This window comes from Sceloporus occidentalis, unplaced genomic scaffold, assembly GCF_023333645.1.
Source record: "Sceloporus occidentalis isolate IW3139 unplaced genomic scaffold, rSceOcc1.0.p SCAF_149, whole genome shotgun sequence".
NCBI classification, from domain to species: Eukaryota; Metazoa; Chordata; class Lepidosauria; order Squamata; family Phrynosomatidae; genus Sceloporus; species Sceloporus occidentalis.
Window position 1 is genome coordinate 727,787 of NW_028317129.1, and position 19,681 is coordinate 747,467.

The 19,681-nt window shown below is 39.2% G+C and overlaps 1 protein-coding gene across 1 annotated transcript in view; it reads right to left on the reverse strand.

Moving 5' to 3' along the window:
• The window catches only part of LOC149280687 (polypeptide N-acetylgalactosaminyltransferase-like 6), a 537,937-nt gene that overhangs the window by 119,022 nt on the left and 399,234 nt on the right, over positions 1–19,681 (reverse strand). Inside the window, exons 6-7 of the mRNA XM_089500181.1 lie at positions 16,137–16,322; positions 3,036–3,219 (exon numbers count right to left, since the gene is read on the reverse strand). Coding sequence (XP_089356307.1) covers positions 3,036–3,219; positions 16,137–16,322 — 370 coding nt within the window. The remainder of the gene's footprint in view (positions 1–3,035; positions 3,220–16,136; positions 16,323–19,681) is intronic.

A 19,681-nucleotide genomic window follows, 5' to 3' on the forward strand; every position in this document is an offset into this window, starting at 1 on the left:
AATGTGTGAAAATATGAATATGTGATTCACACAGTTTGCCGAACTAAGATCTGCTTCTCTCACTTCCTGCTAATGAGCAATAAATCCCATCTTATCCAAAGCAGATATAGAAGTAAAAAATGAAGCAAGCTTCTCAGAGCTTTGGCATTTGCAAGAAAGTGTTATTTAAATGAAATAAACAAGGTCAAGAAAAGGATTAATGGATTTTTGCGAAAGTCGCCTTGATGTGCTTCATACTCTGTAGCTTCAATGTTGCACAATCAAATAAGCTGCTTCACCCAGGATAGTTCATTAACCATATGTAATTTCTGCACATGCCAAGAACACTGTCTCAGATAGTAAAATATTGTGGTTTTAGCTTTCACGTATAATATGTAATACTATGCAAAAGACTCCAGAAGAAAAAAAAAGTAATCTGACTTCTAGAAAAAGGGGTTTAATTGCAGATCAACACTGATAATACTCATAAATTCTAGCAAGGCAGATATGGCACAAATTAAGATTGATTTGGCTACTTCCTCTCCTTTCGTATTGACTTTTCAACCTTCCAGGTGGTTTACTCTGTTGCAGTAAATCAGTTGCTGTGTATCACTCCATCTTAATTAAGCTGAGGGTACCAGCCTCTTAACTGGATTGTGCATCTGCTTTTCCTAATTAATAAAGCTTCGGGGTTTGAATCTCCCTAGGGAGCTTGTAATCCTGCTTTATACAATGCACATTTACAAATAACAAAGCCGTGGAATGCATATGTGCCCCATATAGTGTTGGAGACCTGAAAAAAGACACTAGTCTATAAAGTCCTCATAAATCCCTCTTTCTAGCGGCACAGGCAAAAATAAATAATTGAAGTTGTTTGTTGCTTCAAAAGATGCCCTTCGTGATGTCAAAATGACAAATCTAATGTGTCGCTGTGTCAACATGTCAGCTTGTTTTTATAAATAATTACAATTCTTGACATTCTTTATATTATCCTTCCATAGAAAGGTCTACAATTCTATACTGGTCATTCATCAAAGAAACCTTTCCTGAAACATAGTTTTAATCTCTTTGAACCACTATGTACAGCATTGTATCATCTTGACAGCAATGCCCATAGTAAATTGACCCTGAATATATATATATACATATATATATATATATATATATATATATATATATATATATATATATATATATATAAATATATATCCTATTAACTTGTGATAACCATTTCAGCAAACTGTATATAGGCAGCATTTCTTCATTACTATACACTGAAGTTAACATATAACTGACAAAATTTAGAAAAAGACTTTCAGCCCCAATTTTTTATATTTTATATTTTATTTTTATACACAGTAAAACATTAATGTTTATGCAGACAGGAAATCTGGTCATTGGCACAGTACAAACTGAGCCAAGTTCTAGGCTTGGGTTGCCAAAGAGGTGTTTCCAAAGAGTTGGAATCAAGCCTGATTTGACATGAGCTTGTTCGGTCTTTAATAATTTCTGTTATCATGCGCATCACATTTTACTACAAAGATATTACCCCTTCACCACCTTCAGATATATCCTGTACTGAAATCATTTCTCTCTAATTTCAAATCATGACATTGTCTCTGGATAGCAACAGAACAAAATCCCTAACTTTAAAATTGTTTCTAAAAAAATATTGCAAACAAGCTGTATTTGGACAGTATCTCTATACAGTATAACCAAACAAAGTTTATTTTGTTGTCATTTAAACTGGCTACAAATAAATCCTCATGAATTCTAAATAAAGAGGAGGTTTCTCAATCCTCTTTCAATAAATACAATATTTCTTCAGTAAGGGTTTAGATTTAATAGAATACAAATTGACAAACTATGGACTAAAATTGTGCATTTTATGAATGACTTCAGAAATTTTTTATAATTAAATTATTTTAGAAAATTGCAAATAATTAGTAATTAGACTTGCAGTGACATCCTAACGATGGTGGGAATGACCACATATAACTTAATAAGAGTAGAATATGATGTATTCAGCTGTAGACTTTGTGACCGTGAGAATCTTCACCATTCACATGAAAACCCTGAGTCTGATGGAAAAACCCTATGGCACAGAGTCCTAACATGTACTGTACCCAGGGCCGGCCTTAGAGGTGTGTGACCTGTGCGGCCGCACAGGGCACCATGGCAACAGGGGCGCCTGCCCGGGACTTAAATTAAAACATCGGGGGTTTTTTTTTGTTTTTTTTTTACTTTATTCAACATCATCCATGTTAAATAAAGTTTTTTAACCGATGTTTTAATAAGTCCCGGGCAGGGGCGCCCCTGTTGCCATGAAGTTTTCAGTGTCCGCTCGGCGCCCCTCACTCTCCGTGACTCCGTTGCGGTGCCGGCGTTTCATACTGAGCGCCGGAATTATTCCGGTGCTCAGCTGTGAAGCGCGCACTGCGGCATAGCGGGAAGACAGAGGCCTCCCGCTCCCACCGCAGGACTCCGGCAACAAGGTAAGTAAGGATAAGGAGGGGGGGTAGTGAGAAGGGTAAGAGTGGGGGGGGCAGTGAGAAGGGGCAGAGTGGGGGGGCAGTGAGAAGGGGCAGAGTGGGGGAGGCAGTGAGAAAGGGCAGAGTTGGGGAGGCAGTGAGAAGGGGCAGAGTGGGGGGGGAGGCAGTGAGAAGGGGCAGAGTGGGGGGGGCAGTGAGAAGGGGCAGAGTGGGGGGGCAGTGAGAAGGGGCAGAGTGGGGGGGCGCCTGAAGAGTAGTCCGCACAGGGCGCCAGAACACTTAAGGCAGGCTCTGACTGTACCTTACATTTTCTAACATCAGGTTCTGTTAGAATACAGTTATATGTATTATAGGGAGTATTTAATGTTTTAAGTTCCATTCTAAATCCAGGTAAAGGCTGACATCCTTTTGAAAATCAGTCGTACATAAAATAGATGAAGTCAGTAGGTTAAGTTAGCTTTAAATTAATAAACATGCTGGTGTGCAAGATTTGAAAAAAATTCCCATTAAGTTCAGTTATGCTGTTTTTACCTTTAGATTTTTCTTCTACTTTGATTTACTTACTGAAAAGGATCACTTGGATCAGTCCTTTGAAGTTCTGGAGGGATTGGGATGCGTTTATAGTACATTTCCCAGTCAAAAGCACCCCTCATTGCGTCTCCTGCCTGTGCTTCATATCCAAAGTGATTGTGGTCAATGACATCTATCATGGGACACACAATTGTTTTGCGGTTCAGACCAATCTGATCTGAAAAATGAAAGCACAAAACATAGGAAGACATGTTTAGTCAATCCATCCATCATATCACATCAACTTGAATGCAGCAGATCTCACAGGAATTGGGAAATTGTCATTTTTACCAACTGCAGCTCACTTAAAGCAGTTTACCTTTCATATCAGCAACAGGTCGCTATCAAATACCAGGGTCCATGCAACTGGACAGTGATTAGAAACAATAAGAACTTGATAAAGCCCAAGCACCTCTATCTTCATCTTCCAGTTACACAAACTGCCCTCAATCTGTCACTTGAAGAAGAAACAGCAACGTCTAAAGGATTCGGAAGCAAACCTTTATTAACCCTGTACTAAAGAAAAACCTTACTAAACTGGTCGAAAATATTTTTCTCTCATTCGCCATTAATGGAATTTCAAGCTGTTCTAGTTGTGCACAATGAGATATTTGTGTAAAGCCAATTTTCCATTAAGGAATATTTAAATATTTACAGTAAAATTATATATCACCATTATATTCTGCACTGCTGTTCAGTGGGTAAACCGGATATTACAAGTAGTGTATCACATAACAATTTGGAATTACAGAAACAACTTTAACCATTTTGTCCAGTTTATCCACAAAAGGTGTGGCAAGATTACCCTTAGGACATAACTGTACGTCATGCGTTTTTTACCGCAGGGACATTTCCTTGCCGCTGTAAGAGAGATTAAGCTGTCTATTGACAGCTTGGACTGCCCTGTCAGGAGAAGCCAACATCGCTGGAGCCTTACTTGGTGATCACAATGTAATTGTGAGTGATAAACATTTTTTTAGATGAAATATAAATGAAAATAAAAAAATAAAGAATAAGATGTATGAGAGATCTTTAAAGGGACCTCTTTTTACAATAAAATGTTACAATGTTGGGTATGTCTGTAATCAGGAGACGTTGCCAAACATAAATTTGTTCATTGTTCATCAGTGACCCCTACTTTGTAGAAGAAATTCTAAGCCTAATTGCTTTTTTCTTAATTTTAGTATAGGTTTTTTACATTCTTTCACACTCTCTCTTACTCATACTGTCTCATACTCCCTCACGCTCTCATTCACGTTCTCTTACACTCTCATTTACTCACTCTCACATTCTTTGAATCCCAGCGAATCCCTGCACACCCTCGTGCTTGGCGGCTCAGATGTAAAAAGAAGACAGAAGAACAAGAATATGCAAGTAGAGAAGTGGAAACATTCAGAGATAGCGTGAGAGAATCAGCATAAGAGAATGTGAATTAGGAGTAATTTGCTTTGTTTTCTTTTGTTTCCTTGGCGTCACTCCTCATTATCGGAAATTCGTACAATTTGAGGAAATTGTCAAATTTCGTTAAAATCAAAATTTCCACAAATCTTCATTCACAAGTCTAATTATCATTTTTGCGTGTTTCTTGAATTCCTATTTTTTTAGTTATGTACGATAAGTTATTTGCGTAAGGCCAATTTTTCATAAAGGAATATTTCAATAATTAAAGAAGACTATTTACTAATCAGTAATTTATATAAATTGGCAGAAAAGGTTTCTCATTGACTCAAGTCACAGGCACTTGTATGCCCTTGCGACAGCTTGCATTTTCGTGAATATGTGAGTTGTTTTGCTAGTGTCTGACCTCAGTCGACTTATTAGTGAGTAGACTCCTCTGTCTATGCAGTCACGTTATATATATATATATATATATATATATATATATATATATATATATATATCTGTTGTTTAGTATGTTCCTTCAGAAACAAACACAAATAATAGCCTAATTACAGAATATCCAAGATGGACAAAGGTTATTAAATATATGTGTATCTTATAATATTGTGCTATCATGCACAACTCATTCCTTCTACAGTATACGCTGCTGCAGTGATTCAAAACAGATAAAATATAATATTTACTATGTTTAATACAATATTTATTATGTTTAAAAAGACATTTACTGGATACTTGTTTACTTCTATTAGGATGTTGTTTCAGAATTTGTCCTCAAGTAGCCCTAAGACACCAAACTGTAAGGACACTCTTGCTTGCATCCGAGTCACTGCTAAATCATATTGATTGACCTGGCCACTACGTATTGAAGGAGAATTCTATGATTGAAAAGTACTGCAATTCTCTGTAGAAAGTAAAATCCCCATGGGCTGAGAAAGTGGATATAGTGTATGTCATTAAAACAAGCAGGTACGCACAGAACATTTGATCCTGAATATGTAAGATGTGGGGAATTGCTCAGGTAATGTATCTGGAGACTAAATGTACACGATTTTCTGAATATAGCATATGAGGGCCATTTAGCCCAATACGGTTAAGAACGAACTCTAGTCTGATAAGGTGGAATATGGATGATAAAAAAAACCATTATGAAGTCTACGGCTAGTAGGAAGGATACTCTAAACTGGTATAATTTCGGTTATTATTATTAACTATTTGGCTGCTAAATCGTACCTGAGGTGTATATGCTTTGCCATTGTATATTGCTTGCTGTCATCTGTAAAATGTGACCAAGCTGTATTTTTGGATAGAATCAATGATTAAGTATTTATAATTATATTCTACACTGTATCCTTATTCTCCAATTAAGTTATGACAATAAACACATTTCGTCCACCCGATTATTAAGGTGTTTATGATTCTGAAATCAAAATATTAAATTATGCTATAGGATCTATTACATCAAATTTAAATAAACAAAACTTGCATGTGGCTTGTTAGTCTGCTCAAAATCCAAATGCCATTGCGAGGAGCTGTGTTAAACTTGGCATTGATTGAGGAATCAAATGCCTGGTGGTCTGCTGGTCACCAGAGCCACACACTCACCTGATCTGCTGCTCCAGTGTACATATACACATCCCACATCCAGTCACACCCTGCACTTAAGGCATCAGCCGGACATTAGCCTTAACCCCTTAATGACAAGACGTAGTCCACTTTGGGACAAAGGCTCTTTTAACATTTTTCAGTGTTGCTGTTTAGCTGTAATTTTCTTCTTCCTCATGTTGTGCAACCACACCCATATTATATATTGTTTTTTTTCAGGACAAGCAGTGCTTTCTTTAGATACTATTGTTTTTATCATATAATCTAATTAACTATAAAAAAAAAAAAAATATGGTGATTTTTTTGTTAAAAAAGGAGTTTTTCTCATTATTATTTGAAAACTATTTTACTCATCTGCAAAAACTAACGAAAAAACCTGCTAAATACCGTATTTGCTCGATTATAAGACGACCCCCCAAAAGCTGAATATTAATTTATGAAAAAAAGAAAAAGCCTGAATATAAGGACCCTATAGGAAAAAAGTTTTACCAGTAAATGTTAATTCATGTTAATTCATGTAAACTATGTGAACAAATTTTTTTAAATAAAAGCTATGATTGAGAAAAATATTTAGTTTTTATTTCCTTCTTTTTTCAACCTGCCCCCCCCCCAGTTATGTACATCTGCCCCCTGGCTTGCCACTCTGCCCCAGAAATGCCTTATACCCCCTATATGCCACTGTGCCCCATGATATGCCTTTTGACCCCCTATGTGCCACTGTGCCTCCAGAATTGCCTTATACCCCTATATGCCACTCTGGCATTTAGGGGGTTAAAAGGCATATTATGGGGCAGAGTGGCATATAGGGAGGTATAAGGCATTTCAGGAGGCAGAGTGGCGTATAGAGGGTTAAAGGCATTTCTGGAGGCAGAGTTGCATTAAGGGGGTTAAAAGGCATTTCACAGAGCACTCTGCCTCCAGAAATGCCTTATGCCCCCCATTTAACACTCCCTCCCCCTCCCTCCTCCAAACTTACCGGAGCTTCTGAGTCCCCAGTGAGTAGTCCGGGCAGCGTATAGAGCTCTATGCAATTCGCAATTCCAGAGCATTTGCTCTGGAAAAAACCTTGTCTTATAATCGAGCAAATACGGTAGATTCTATTTGGGCTCCATTGACCTGCATGGTTGAATGCAGTACTTACAGGAAGAGCTCGAGAGTTCTTACAGGGTCTGAATAGACCCGCTGTGAACTCTGACTTGTGACAGTTGGCACAGCTATCTTGTGAATGGCATCAATGCCATTCACTGATGGCCCTTGTGGTTGCTCTTCGGAGGAATCACAAGGCGATTCGGGTAGGGGTCTGTGTTACTGACATGCCTCGATATCGAAGCATGTCAGCAATACCGATTATGCTTAGCAAGCAATTGCCGATAGCTTCCTAAGCACTGTTTTAGCCGGTCCATTTTTTGGGGGGGGGCTTTCCTCCCATGATCCGTGGATCCTGCAAAGCTGCAGATCACGGCGATGCAGGTAATTAGCAGTAGCCCGTACATGTGCGGGCTTTGTCACCAATCCGGTGCATCGTGACCCCGTACATGTATGGACTTTGTCATGGAGGGGTTAAAGTGCTAGGGCCACCCCATCATTGCCAGTCTAGTCCTGATATATACTGTTAAGCTGTAAGAACTGCAGTTATTAGAATTTTTTTTATAATTCTGTAAAAACCTTAAATCTTTTTTGGTTGAGATCCCTTAGTGTTTCTTGATAATTATTTATCCTTTAAACCATTTAGCATTTATTACTCCTTCTCTAAAATCTCTCCAGGATATCTATAATCTTCTGAAGATGGGGTCTCTAGTGATAGTATAGGTAAGGTTTGACCAGAGATCTGTAAAGTGACATAACCACCTCCCTGTTCTTGCTACCAATGCCTGTAGCTTTAAAACCCTACTAGGGAACTGTTCAGGTAAACTGCAAGTCTCCGGGTCACTCTGTTCTGTGTTTAACTATGCCTACTCTCTGTCAAATGCCACTTTGTAACAATGCCCCCTATTTGTAAGTCTTCAGAAATAGTAACTTATAAAAACTATAAAAACTTTCTTCATTTTCACCAATAGCACTATATCCTTAATACCATTAAACTTCCACTGCTCCAACTCCTCACCTACCTAAATCATTGGCCATTTGGCTTATTCTACCAGGAATACATTCCCTGCCCACGGTCGTCAGTCAAAAGGAACGCCTTACATGTAAGGCCTTTTGTAAAATCACTGATTTATTTTAAAGAATGTGTCTCAGTACAGATCTTCGTGGCATCCCACAGGTAACCTAAAGCACCTTTCAAATAATACTATTTCTCCTTGAAGTCATCTTAAGATTTCCAGGCTGCGGAGGACGCATATAAATATGTTTCTATTTTAGCAGAATTCTAAAATCTAAAGTCCTGGTTTTTGCTGCTGCAGAACTCTGACAGTATATTAGTGATTGATAATCACTGGAGCCCAAACACTCCCCTACAGCTGTTTCTGTCCACTTTGATGCTCGTCATTGCTTCTGCAGCAGTTAACACAGAAGCAAGTGAAGAAGTCAGCTTTTTGCAATAACTCCACAATTCAGTTTTACGTATTTTGCCACCCATGTTCATTAAATGTTCCCCAGAGACTCTGGGGTTAGTTACTATATTAGCTATGGGGTGGAGAAATGATTGAGTCACTTGGGATCAGCATTCTTCCAAGACATTGATATTGTTTAATACATTTACATGTCATATGCATTAGTGATTGCAGAAGAGCTTATCATATACATGTTACGGGTGCTTATGATTTATATACTACTGTCTCTGAGTGTTTAATGGGTTAGTCATTATATCTATATAGTCCTGGCAGACTCTAGTCTAGCTATCATTGAGTGTATGCCAAGAGGTGGACCTGCTGTTCCATAAATGAAGGTCTCTTTGAAATAGTCATTCAAGGGAGGAAGGCTAGAATGGACTAGGGGTAATTTGTGTCCTAAAAACTCATGGGTGATTGATTTTTTTTTCACTTTAATTCAAGTTTCTAACATAGAATTCACTGTTAAGTAAAAAAACTATAGGTAAATATAACATTAATGCACTTGTGAAACTTGCTTATTTTCAATGTACGACAAAGCACAAAATGTGTTTCTATTTATTAAGCCAGCATTGCTATGTAGTCTTTAGGCATATAGTGTAAGACTGTAATACTTGTTTGAATAAAAGCGCTTGATGTATTTGATAATGGAACACCTTTCCTTATGTTATACACTTTATATTTGACAACTGGGTTTAGCCCACTTTGTTGCTTTCCTACCAAGCTTTTATATTCTGAAATTTTGAATTACAATTTGGTACTGCGGTCAATAGCCCATTGTCCTTACCAAACAATTTATTACGAAGCAAGTTGTTACTCATGTTAATACACGGTCGAGAATACGTTTTTAACAAAAGCCAGTCCGTTGGAAAAAAAAACAAAGAGGTGTAAAGAAATAACATGACAATTTGTATAGAAAAAAATACACATTACCTTTGCATTTGTTTTTTTGATACCTAATAAAAAGTACCTGTCAGACAAGTTAACAGTGTTGGAATTGATGTGTTTCCTTTTTTTCCACTACTATAATTATATGTTATAACAAAATGTTATTTTGGATTATGCTGACATAAAGAGCCACCAGTTATTTACTAGTATCACATTAAAAATGATTTTAAAAATGTGTGGTTTTCACTTTTAAAGCAACGTCACTAGTTTAAATATAATAAAATGTTTTAGACAGATGCCCATTTGACATTGTTTATCTTTTATCTCTTTCATTTTAGCCCAATAAGGATTATGAGTAGAAATGATGTGAGAAAGATGGAGGACTCAATAGTGTTGTCCTCCGACAGTTGGAGCTGGAGACCGCTGCTGCACTTCTTGGCAGAAACATAGACAACAGACTGGTACTTAATGAACTCCATGGACTTCACGATGTAATGCTGGAGAAAAATATTTATTTTTCTATGTATTATTTATGCTGGTAGTGTATTATGCTGGGTTCCTGGTTTTGTGCTATTCAGTTGCTCACAATGAGAAGAATAAAGTCAAAGAAGCCAAAAATATTCCTTTTGTGTGTACAGACACAAAGGATGTTCACCTGATCCTGTATCTTACAGCATACCAAGTATCAACCTCTTTTGTCAAGTGCTTTCTGACTTCTTCATAGGAATCCTATGTACAACATTTACAACAATCATAGTCTATAGGCCTCCTAAATGTAATAGCTTTTCATACAAGCATCCAAGGATAGAAGACTAAATGCAGAAATTGGAAACCAATATAAATTTATATATATGATATTATAATATCATAATTGCCAACATTTGGAAAAACAATTCCAGGGCCACTTTGCAGAACAACTATCAAAATGTACCACACCCACTGTCCCAAAGCTCCACCCACTTTGCCCAACCAACATAATTTAGCTCCATAGCCCCTAGCTGTCATGTGCAGATTATATCACCAGTTTTACAAAGTGACTTGCAATTGCAGCCACAGGATTTGCCATTGCACCCAGTGAATTACTCTTGTACACTCACATGCCATGGGCCACAGGACCTGTCATGAACGCTTTAGGTACCTGTCTCTGCTCAACAGGCTAATGTGCCATAAAGGGGCAGGCCCAGACGATACACAATACAATGCACAGCTCACAGCTAGAGGCAGAAGCTTGGATGCCCCACTTAATTACGCACTCTGGATCACAAAGCACAACCCACTACCAGATTTGAACAATAAGATTGGCTGTATACAAAAGAAGTTAAAAATAAGAAGGTGGGTCCAAACTCGCTGCCCTTTTGCGGATGTTCACCAGGAGGCCATGTCCATGGAGAAGTAGGCAAAGAAAGGAGACACAAGGAGCAGTGGGCGAAGAAAGAAGTTTGAATGAAATTCCAAAGAAAATTCAGAGCTCTTTGCTTCATACATACACCTTGTTTTCTTTTTATTACTGCTATACTGATATGTCTAATGATGGCATCATTACTTCTTTCTGTCTGGATGACCAACACTTGGAGGAAATGATTGGCCCTATGCCAAATTCTGTCTGCCACAGTGACTGACTATGGCAAAAGAGGAAATACCAGCAGCATACACTTAAAACTATTCAGGACATCACCATTGAAGAAGTTCTTGCTTTCAGCTCAGAGAAATAATGGGGTTCCTTTTAATGACCAATATTTGAAAATGACTAAAATATGAAATCTTAAAAGTCTTGTTACACAAGAGCTAATTTTGCTAACAAAATTTCACCATGGCGTATTACCGTATTGGCTCGAATATAGGCCGCACTTTTCCCCCCCCACTTTAAGTCTTTAAAGTGGGGGTGCGGCCTATATTCGGGTCTAGCGCCCGACGCCCGGGACATGCAGTCCTGGGCGCCGGGCAGGCAGCGGGGTTAGGATACAGATCCCCCACAGCGGTGCAGGAGACCTACATCCTACTCCCCGATACGCTCAGACAGCCTCCCCTGCCAGCACTTCCCACGGGGGGGGTAGTTGTATACGCGTATTGCGTAGATGTCCCCCGCCGGCCCCGCAAGACACCCAGGAGTCTGCTCCGGTAAGTCGGGGGGGGGGCAGAGGAGGACAGTGGCAGCATATTCCGGGGGGGGGGGGGAGGAGGACAGTGGCAGCATATCTCGGGGGGGAGGAGGACAGTGGTAGCATATCTCGGGGGGGAGGAGGACAGTGGCAGCATATCTCGGGGGGGGGGAGGACAGTGGTAGCATATCTCGGGGGGGGAGACAGAGTGGCAGCATGTTTTTTTGGTGCTTTTTTAAAGAAAATAACTTTTTCTTTAAAAAAGCACCAAACTTTTAGGGTGTGGCCTATATACGGGGGCGGCCTATATCCGAGCCAATACGGTATATCTCCAAAAAGATAGCATACACAGTGTATCAATATAGACAAAACCTCCAAAGCACATTTCCAAAGGCCATTTGTTTTTTCCCTAAACATGTGATGTTTGCTAACAACGACCCTTCTTTTTCCCTATAAGAAATGAGAAGCACTTCTTGTTTTCATAGCTAACATGGTTCATTTCAAAGATTTCATACGATAAAGTAATATTTCTCATTGCCATGTTTAAATCCGCCTCTGAACCACTCTGCTTTGAACGTAAAAGCATTTTAAGTACCCGGGCAATTTTTTGAGCATTTTATGGCAGATTTTGATTATAGTTCATACTGTACTTATAGCTCTCACTGAGTGACAATCAACCAGTGATGATTTTATTCAATCCTTGTCATATAAATCAAATTTAACAAAGCATAAAGAAATCCCTGTTTTCTAAGTAGAAGCAAACATCTTATAATACAATACAACGTGTAATACATTGTCAGTAAAATGTATTTTTGTTCATCTAGTGATTATATGGTTGTCACCAATTGACCAATCTAGATAACAGATGAGGCATGTCATGACATACATTATTGTTGATTAAACTTTGCATGTCCTGTGTTTCATATAACACTGTATGTTTACAATTTAGTGTATAAAAATAACAGTAAAAGGAAGAATTAGAAGGTAGGGAGAAAAAAGAGAAGGAGATAAGGTAGCCTATAGACTGTTTTTCTATGTGGTTTGGGCCATTATAAGTAATACTATACAATGTTAGTGTCATACCCCTTTGTTGCTAGTCAAGTGCCCTAGGTATAACTGCAACCCCTTTTCAGTTGAGAGGTTTTGTAAAGATCAGACCTCAGCTATCATAGTTCATTCCTTTGATGCTATAAACCATATCTTCCATTGTGAGAATAAACTTTACCATTTTTGTTCATTCAATATACGGTGGTAGACGTTCAGATTTCCATCTTGGAATGAAGGCTTTTGGAGCATTCATTAAATGTATGGTTAATGTCTTAGGTTTGGTGATAGGCATACTTGTGTGACGTAAAAAAAAACTGCGGCTGGGGAGGTTTTAAAGCTTGGCACTACTACCTTTTGGATCACCCTGGTGACTGATGTCCAATTTTTTTCAGTTTAGGGTGGGACCCCCATATACCGTATTTTTCGCTCCATAAGACGCAGTTTTTTTCCTCCCAAAGTAGGATGAAAAATCAGCCGCGTCTTATGGAGCGAAGATGCAGGCAGGGAGGGAGGGGGGGGGCAACGATATACCGTATTTATCGGCGTATAACACGCACTTTTTTAACTAAAATCCGGAGCTTAAACCCTACCTGCGTGTTATACGCCGATAAATCCGGGGTCGCAACTGAGGCAGGCGGCGGCGGCCGCCAGCAGAGGAGTCCTGGATTTCTGCCAGTCAGGGGGGCCCAAGGGGTGCCGAGCGGTTGCTGAAGACAACCGCTCGGCAACTCTCGGGCCCCCCTGCCTGACAGATATACAGGAATCCTTTGCTGGCGGCGGCCGCCACTCCCACCGCCGCCTGCCTCAGCGCTTCAACTCCTGTGTTGGAAGCGTTTGTCTCGGGTGCCGGCGCTTTACGCTGGGCGCCGGCATATGACGTCAGACGCCGGCGCTCAGCAGTGAAGCGCCGGCACCCGAGACAAACGCCTCACGCTTCCAACACAGGAGTTTAAGGTAAGTGACCGGGGCGGGGGGGGGGGGATCCTGAGAAGGGGGGGTTAGGGAGTTAGAGGGGAGATCCTGAGAAGGGGGGGTTAGGGAGTTAGAGGGGAGATACTGAGAAGGGGGGGTTAGGGAGTTAGAGGGGAGATACTGAGAAGGGGGGTTAGGGAGGGAGGTCTTACTGTGTGTGTCTTACTGTGTTTGTGTGTGTGTGTCTTACTGTGTGTGTGTGTCTTACTGTGTGTGTGTGTGTGTCTCACTGTGTCTGTGTGTGCCTTACTGTGTCTGTGTGTGTCTTACTGTGTGTGTCTTACTGTGTTCATAGCTTATTCAGTTATTGTAATAAATATTTTAGCCCATTTTTTAGCTCAAAATATTTTTTCCTTTTTTTTCTCCTCTAAAATCTAGGTGCGTCTTATCAGCAGGTGCGTCTTATAGAGCGAAAAATACGGTATGTACATACATTCCTGGTCCACTCTGGCACCTCTTGCATCTATCCCTTATGTCAGGAAAGATAAGTTGAGATCTGCCGGGACTCTGTTCCAACTCATCAGTAATTTGTATGCTGCTTCGTGAATCTTGCAACTGACGTCAGGATAAATATTTTTTGCCATTATTGGGATGGAAGTGTGAGATTCAGGTCCCTTTACCACAATGTAATATAATATGGGTTTCTCTGGGATGGCAAGTTTGTGGTACACTGGTACATTCTGAACATTATATGCACTACAGCTCAAACTATGTCTCTTTTGGGAGCAGTCTGCAACGAGTGTACATAGTGCTTAAATTCATAATCTACATTAGGGAGAGAATTTATGGGTTTAAGCTTACCGCCTTGGACTACATATCAAAATAGTAAAGTAGATGCATTCTCTGGGAAGAAGTGTGCAAGGGTACATAGATTGTAGGGCTTGTTTTGGATGAGTGGTGTCAGAGTATTATTTAGATGGTAAGCTTTTGAGATCTTGTCCCATTATAGAAAAGATGGCCAGATGTGTTAAACATAGTAGAAGTTAGTTTGTGCTTTGTGATCCAGGGTGTGTAACTAAGTGGTATATCTGAGAAAACATGTTCCAAGTTGACCCAAGCCTTTTCCCCTCTAGCTGTGAGACATTCTACAATTCTACCCAGAAAACTGGCATGATAAGTTAGGGAAAGCTAGCCCTCCCATTGATCTGGGCAGGGATGGGTAGCTGTATCCCAACTGAGATCACTTATTTGGCCAGATATACCTTGTCAGAAGGGCTTTTAGAGATTTGAAATAGGCTTTTGGAACATGCATGGGTATATTGTGCCTGCAATATACAGAACATTCATCTTAAGGACCCTAACCCTGCCCAGCCTGTATAACAGTGTAAATTTGCTGTCCCCTCATAATAACTCAACACACAGCCATTAATGTCTAAACCTTGGCAACAAAAGTGAGTACAACCCAAAGTGTCAATATTTTGTGTGGCCACCCTTATTTTCCAGCACTGCCTTAACCCTCTTGGGCATGGAGTTCAACGTTAATCCATGTCCTTAGTCTGCTTGTCTTCAGCAAACTGTTTGCGGGCTTTCTTGTGCATCATCTTTAGAAGAGGCTTCCTTCTGGGACGACGGCCATGCAGACCAATTTGATGCAGTGTGCGGCTTATGGTCTGAGCACTGACAGGCAATGCTGGCAGCACTCATATGTCTATTTCCCAAAGACCACCTCTGGATATGATGCTGAGCACGTGCACTCAACTTCTTTAGTCGTCCATGGCGAGGCCTGTTCTCAGTGGAACATGTGCTGTGAAACTGCTGTATGTTCTTGCCCACCGTGATGCAGCTCAGTTTCAGGGTCTTGGCAATCTTCTTATAGCCTAGGCCATCTTTATGTAGAGCAAGAATTCTTTTTTTCAGATCCTCAGAGAGGTGCTATGTTGAACATCCAGTGACCAGTATGAGAGAGTGTGAAACCAATAACACCAATTTTAACACTCCGGCTCCCCATTCACACCTGAGACCTTGTAACACTAATGAGTCACATGACACCGGGGAGGGGAAATGGCTAATTGGGCCCAATTTGAACATTTCCACTTAGGGGTGTACTCACTTTTGTTACCAAGGTTTAGACATTAATGGCTGCGAGTTGTATTTGAGGGGACAGCAAATTTACACTGTTATACAGGCTGTACACTCAATACTTTACATTGTAGCAGAGTGTCATTTCTCCAGTGTTGTCACATGAAAAGATATAATAAAATATTTACAAAAATGTGAGGGGTGTACTCACTTTTGTGAGATACTGTATATGATGGTTTGTTTATGTGTACACTGCTTTTCCCCAATTTTCTGATAAAAATGCCTGCTTTTCATGTTAACTCCAACATATGCCTTTTTTGTTATATTGCATCCAGCTCTTACATAGATTATCAGGAATCTGGATGAAGTTGACCATCAACAGCATCCTCAAAACTAACAAAGCCTCCCCACACACTTTATGTTGCTTTGTGATGTATTGTTTAATCCTATGATAGAAAAAAGAAGGACTGACTTTACTATCTGTTTAATGGTGACACCCACCCAAATGTTATACTTACTAAGTAATGGTGGTAGCCAATTCACATTAACTTCGCAATGAGAGTCTAAGAATGTTAAGACCTCTCCTTTGGCAATCGATGCTCCAAGCAGTCGAGTCCGAATCAGACCTTCCCTTTTCTTCGTACGTATAATTCTTACTTTTGGGTAATAGGACATATATTCTTCTAATTTCTCCTTTAAATGATCTATTAAAAGAAAAAAAAAAGAAAAAAAATGTGAAAAAGTAAAATACAAACAATAAGACTGAGAAAGACAAAAACATGTTTTCTGGTCATCAAAAGTTCATTGTCATCTAATGTAAATAATTGGAAGTTAACATGGAAATCTAAAATTAATCTGGAATTGCTAATGTTGGCAAAGTAAAACCTACTGTATTTTCATAGCCAAAACCACTGATAAATGATAATCAGCTCTCATAAACTCTCAGCCAAAACCCACATGAAAGATTGGGACTGGGTTCTGGAAATGGTTTACAGGATTTTCTGACTTACCCATAGTAAAATTAATCATAAATATATATGGCAAATTAGAATGAAATTGATTGGGAAATGGTCCTGACTAAATTGTTTAGTGGAGAGGAAAAAAAATTGGCAAACAGCATATGATGGCCTCCTGGGTGAAAGGAATTAATGGTTGTCTTTTATTAGGCCTGAAACATATTCAGAGAAATGAAAATACAAAGTTACCGCCTGTGGGAGATTTAGATGGACCTCATGGAGAAACATATCATTTTTGTATTTATTACAATATAACAAAATGGAACCATACCATAATTCAAATAATGACATTACAATGTTGCTAGAAATATTGTGTGTTACTCCCACCAGGACACATGTATTTTTAAATTATATTGTACAGGTTGATTTCAGTAACAAAAATATTGTATTGACATTTAGGAATCAAATTATTACATTTGTATTAATAAAAGCTTTTGAAAAGCAACATGCACACTCTGGTTAGACATAATGACTTTATTCTGGTAGAATGGAATTCTTTTTTTCCTTTCACACCTACAAATGACAGAGAAAGAACTTGCTGTGTAAACAAAGAATTATTGCTGCATGATGCACATCAACCTATGACCAGGTTCTTATTACTCCAAAATATATGACATCATGGGACAAGATATGATACGATTGTATAAAGTACTAACAAATCTATTAAAAAAGAATTGTTAAGATTAGTCTGCAGAACCCCATCACTGAACAAGCAGTTAAAGACAACCTTTCTTGAGTGCAGGGAAATCTACAAACAGAGGTGACACTGCATGAGCCTTTGGCATCATAGGCAGACCAAGATTGGCCATCAGGCAAGTGCCCTGTGGGCCAGTGCCTGATTGTGCCTCACCACATACTTTACTGCCACTGGTGCAGCAGATTCATTCCTTTAGCCTGTTCCCTGGATATATATATATGTAGTTGCACGCTACATAAGTTTTGCGTAGAATAAAGCGCCTACACCTATGTCTATCCAGCCCCCAGTCACATATACAATAGTGTGCTAAAGTTTTAGGCAGGAGTGAAAAATTGCTGTAAATTAAAAATGCTTTCGAAAATAGACATGCTTCTAGTTTATTTTTATCTTTTAACAAAATGCAAAGTTAGTGAGCAGAAGAAAAAACAAAATCAAATCAGTATTTACTGTGGCCACCTTTTGTCTTCAAAACAGCATCAATTCTCGAAGGTATACTTGCGCACAGTTTTTTAAGGGACTCAGGAGATAAGTAACATCTTAGAGAGCTACAGTGGATTTAGGCAGCCTCAGTTGCTTCTTTCTCTTCATGTAATCCCAGAAAAACTGGATGATGTTAAAATTAGTGCTCTGTGGAGGCCATAACATCCCTTTCGGGATCGTTGTCATGCTGCAGAATAAATTTGGGGCCAATCTGATACCTCCCTGATAATATTAAATGATGGTTACTTATCTGCCTGTACTCCTCAAAATTGAGGAGAGAAATAAATTTGACTAAATCTCCAAAATGCAGCCCCAAACTTGCAAAGAACCTCCGCCATGCTTCAGTGTTGCCTGCAAACACTTTCTATACCACTCTCCAACCCATTTGGCAAACAAACTGCCTTCTGTTACAGCCAAATATTTAAAACCTTGACTCATCAGTCCAGAGCACCTGCTGCCATTTTGTGGTAGGTTTTCTAAAAATTTTCTGCACACAATTTTTTAATTAATTGACCTCACAAAAAACATTATTTATAATTATCTTTGGTCAAGCAGGACTACCATATTAAATGAACTTCCCCTTCTTATGCAGATAGGCATTTAGTTTGAATATTACATAGTTAATCCTTTATATTCAACAGTACAAAACTGACACAGCACACTTTGAATGCCACAATCGCTTAAAATCAAAAACCTTTTCTTCAGACGATCTGATTCAGCACTTTACCACCAGATTGAGATTCTGGAGTCACTTTTGATTTGCCTTTCTATTTACACAAATTGCCTTTTGTGTCCACAGAGTGATTCCTTTTTAAATGATGTATTATTGCCCTGTATAACAAGCATCCTTGCAATAATTTAACACATTTTTGAATGCAACCAAGCACTGGCGTACCTAAAGTATTTGGCACCTGGGGCGGATCCTGTATATGGCACCCCCCCACACACACTTTAAAACTGCATAACTTCTATTGTTATATACTGGCGCAGACACTGAAGGTGGTACAGCATAACACCTATCACTATATACTGAGGCAGACATTGACGGTGGTACAGCATAATCCCTATCACTATACATTGAGCCAGACATTGACAGTAGTGCAGCATAACTCCTATCACTATATACTAAGCCAAACATTGATGTAGTGTGGGCCTACCACTTCATTGTCTGGCTTAGTAGTAGGGATGCACCGAAACGAATTCTGGACTGAAACCTAAAATGCAGCATTTACCTGGCCGAAACCAAATATGACCCCCCCCCACCATAAAAAAAAATCTAACACTTTTATTTAAAGTAAGTCACACACCGAAATAGGACAAAAAATAAATAAATAACAATATTTATATATATATATATATATATAATTGTTAACAGCAATCACACTCCTATCATGTCCAGGTTCTAGCATGTACTGGTGTACATAGGAATGTGTACATAGCAATCATATATATATTAATATTGTTATTATTATTGTTCACATGTGAACTCAGCACTGGAGGCATAGAATCAGACATACAAATCCTGTATTTGAAAGTATACAATAATAATGTATGGAAACATAGCATTGCAGGTATAGATCAACTGGAAATCACATAAAAACTCAGCAATAAAGGTAGAGATAAAACTACAGGCATAGATGATAGGTTGCACAACCCAAAGCCAGCCCTGGCATCCACACTGCCCACATAGAACCTGACCAGCACCCAGATTACACACAATGGACCTGCCATATTTGTCCCCAAACAGCCTAACATGAGTCAACTTTGTCCCCAAACAGCCCGGCCTGTGCCATCTTTGTCCCATAACCACCCTGCCTGTGTCATCTTGGTCCCCAAGGCTCAAACATCCTGCTTGTGCCATCTTTGCCTT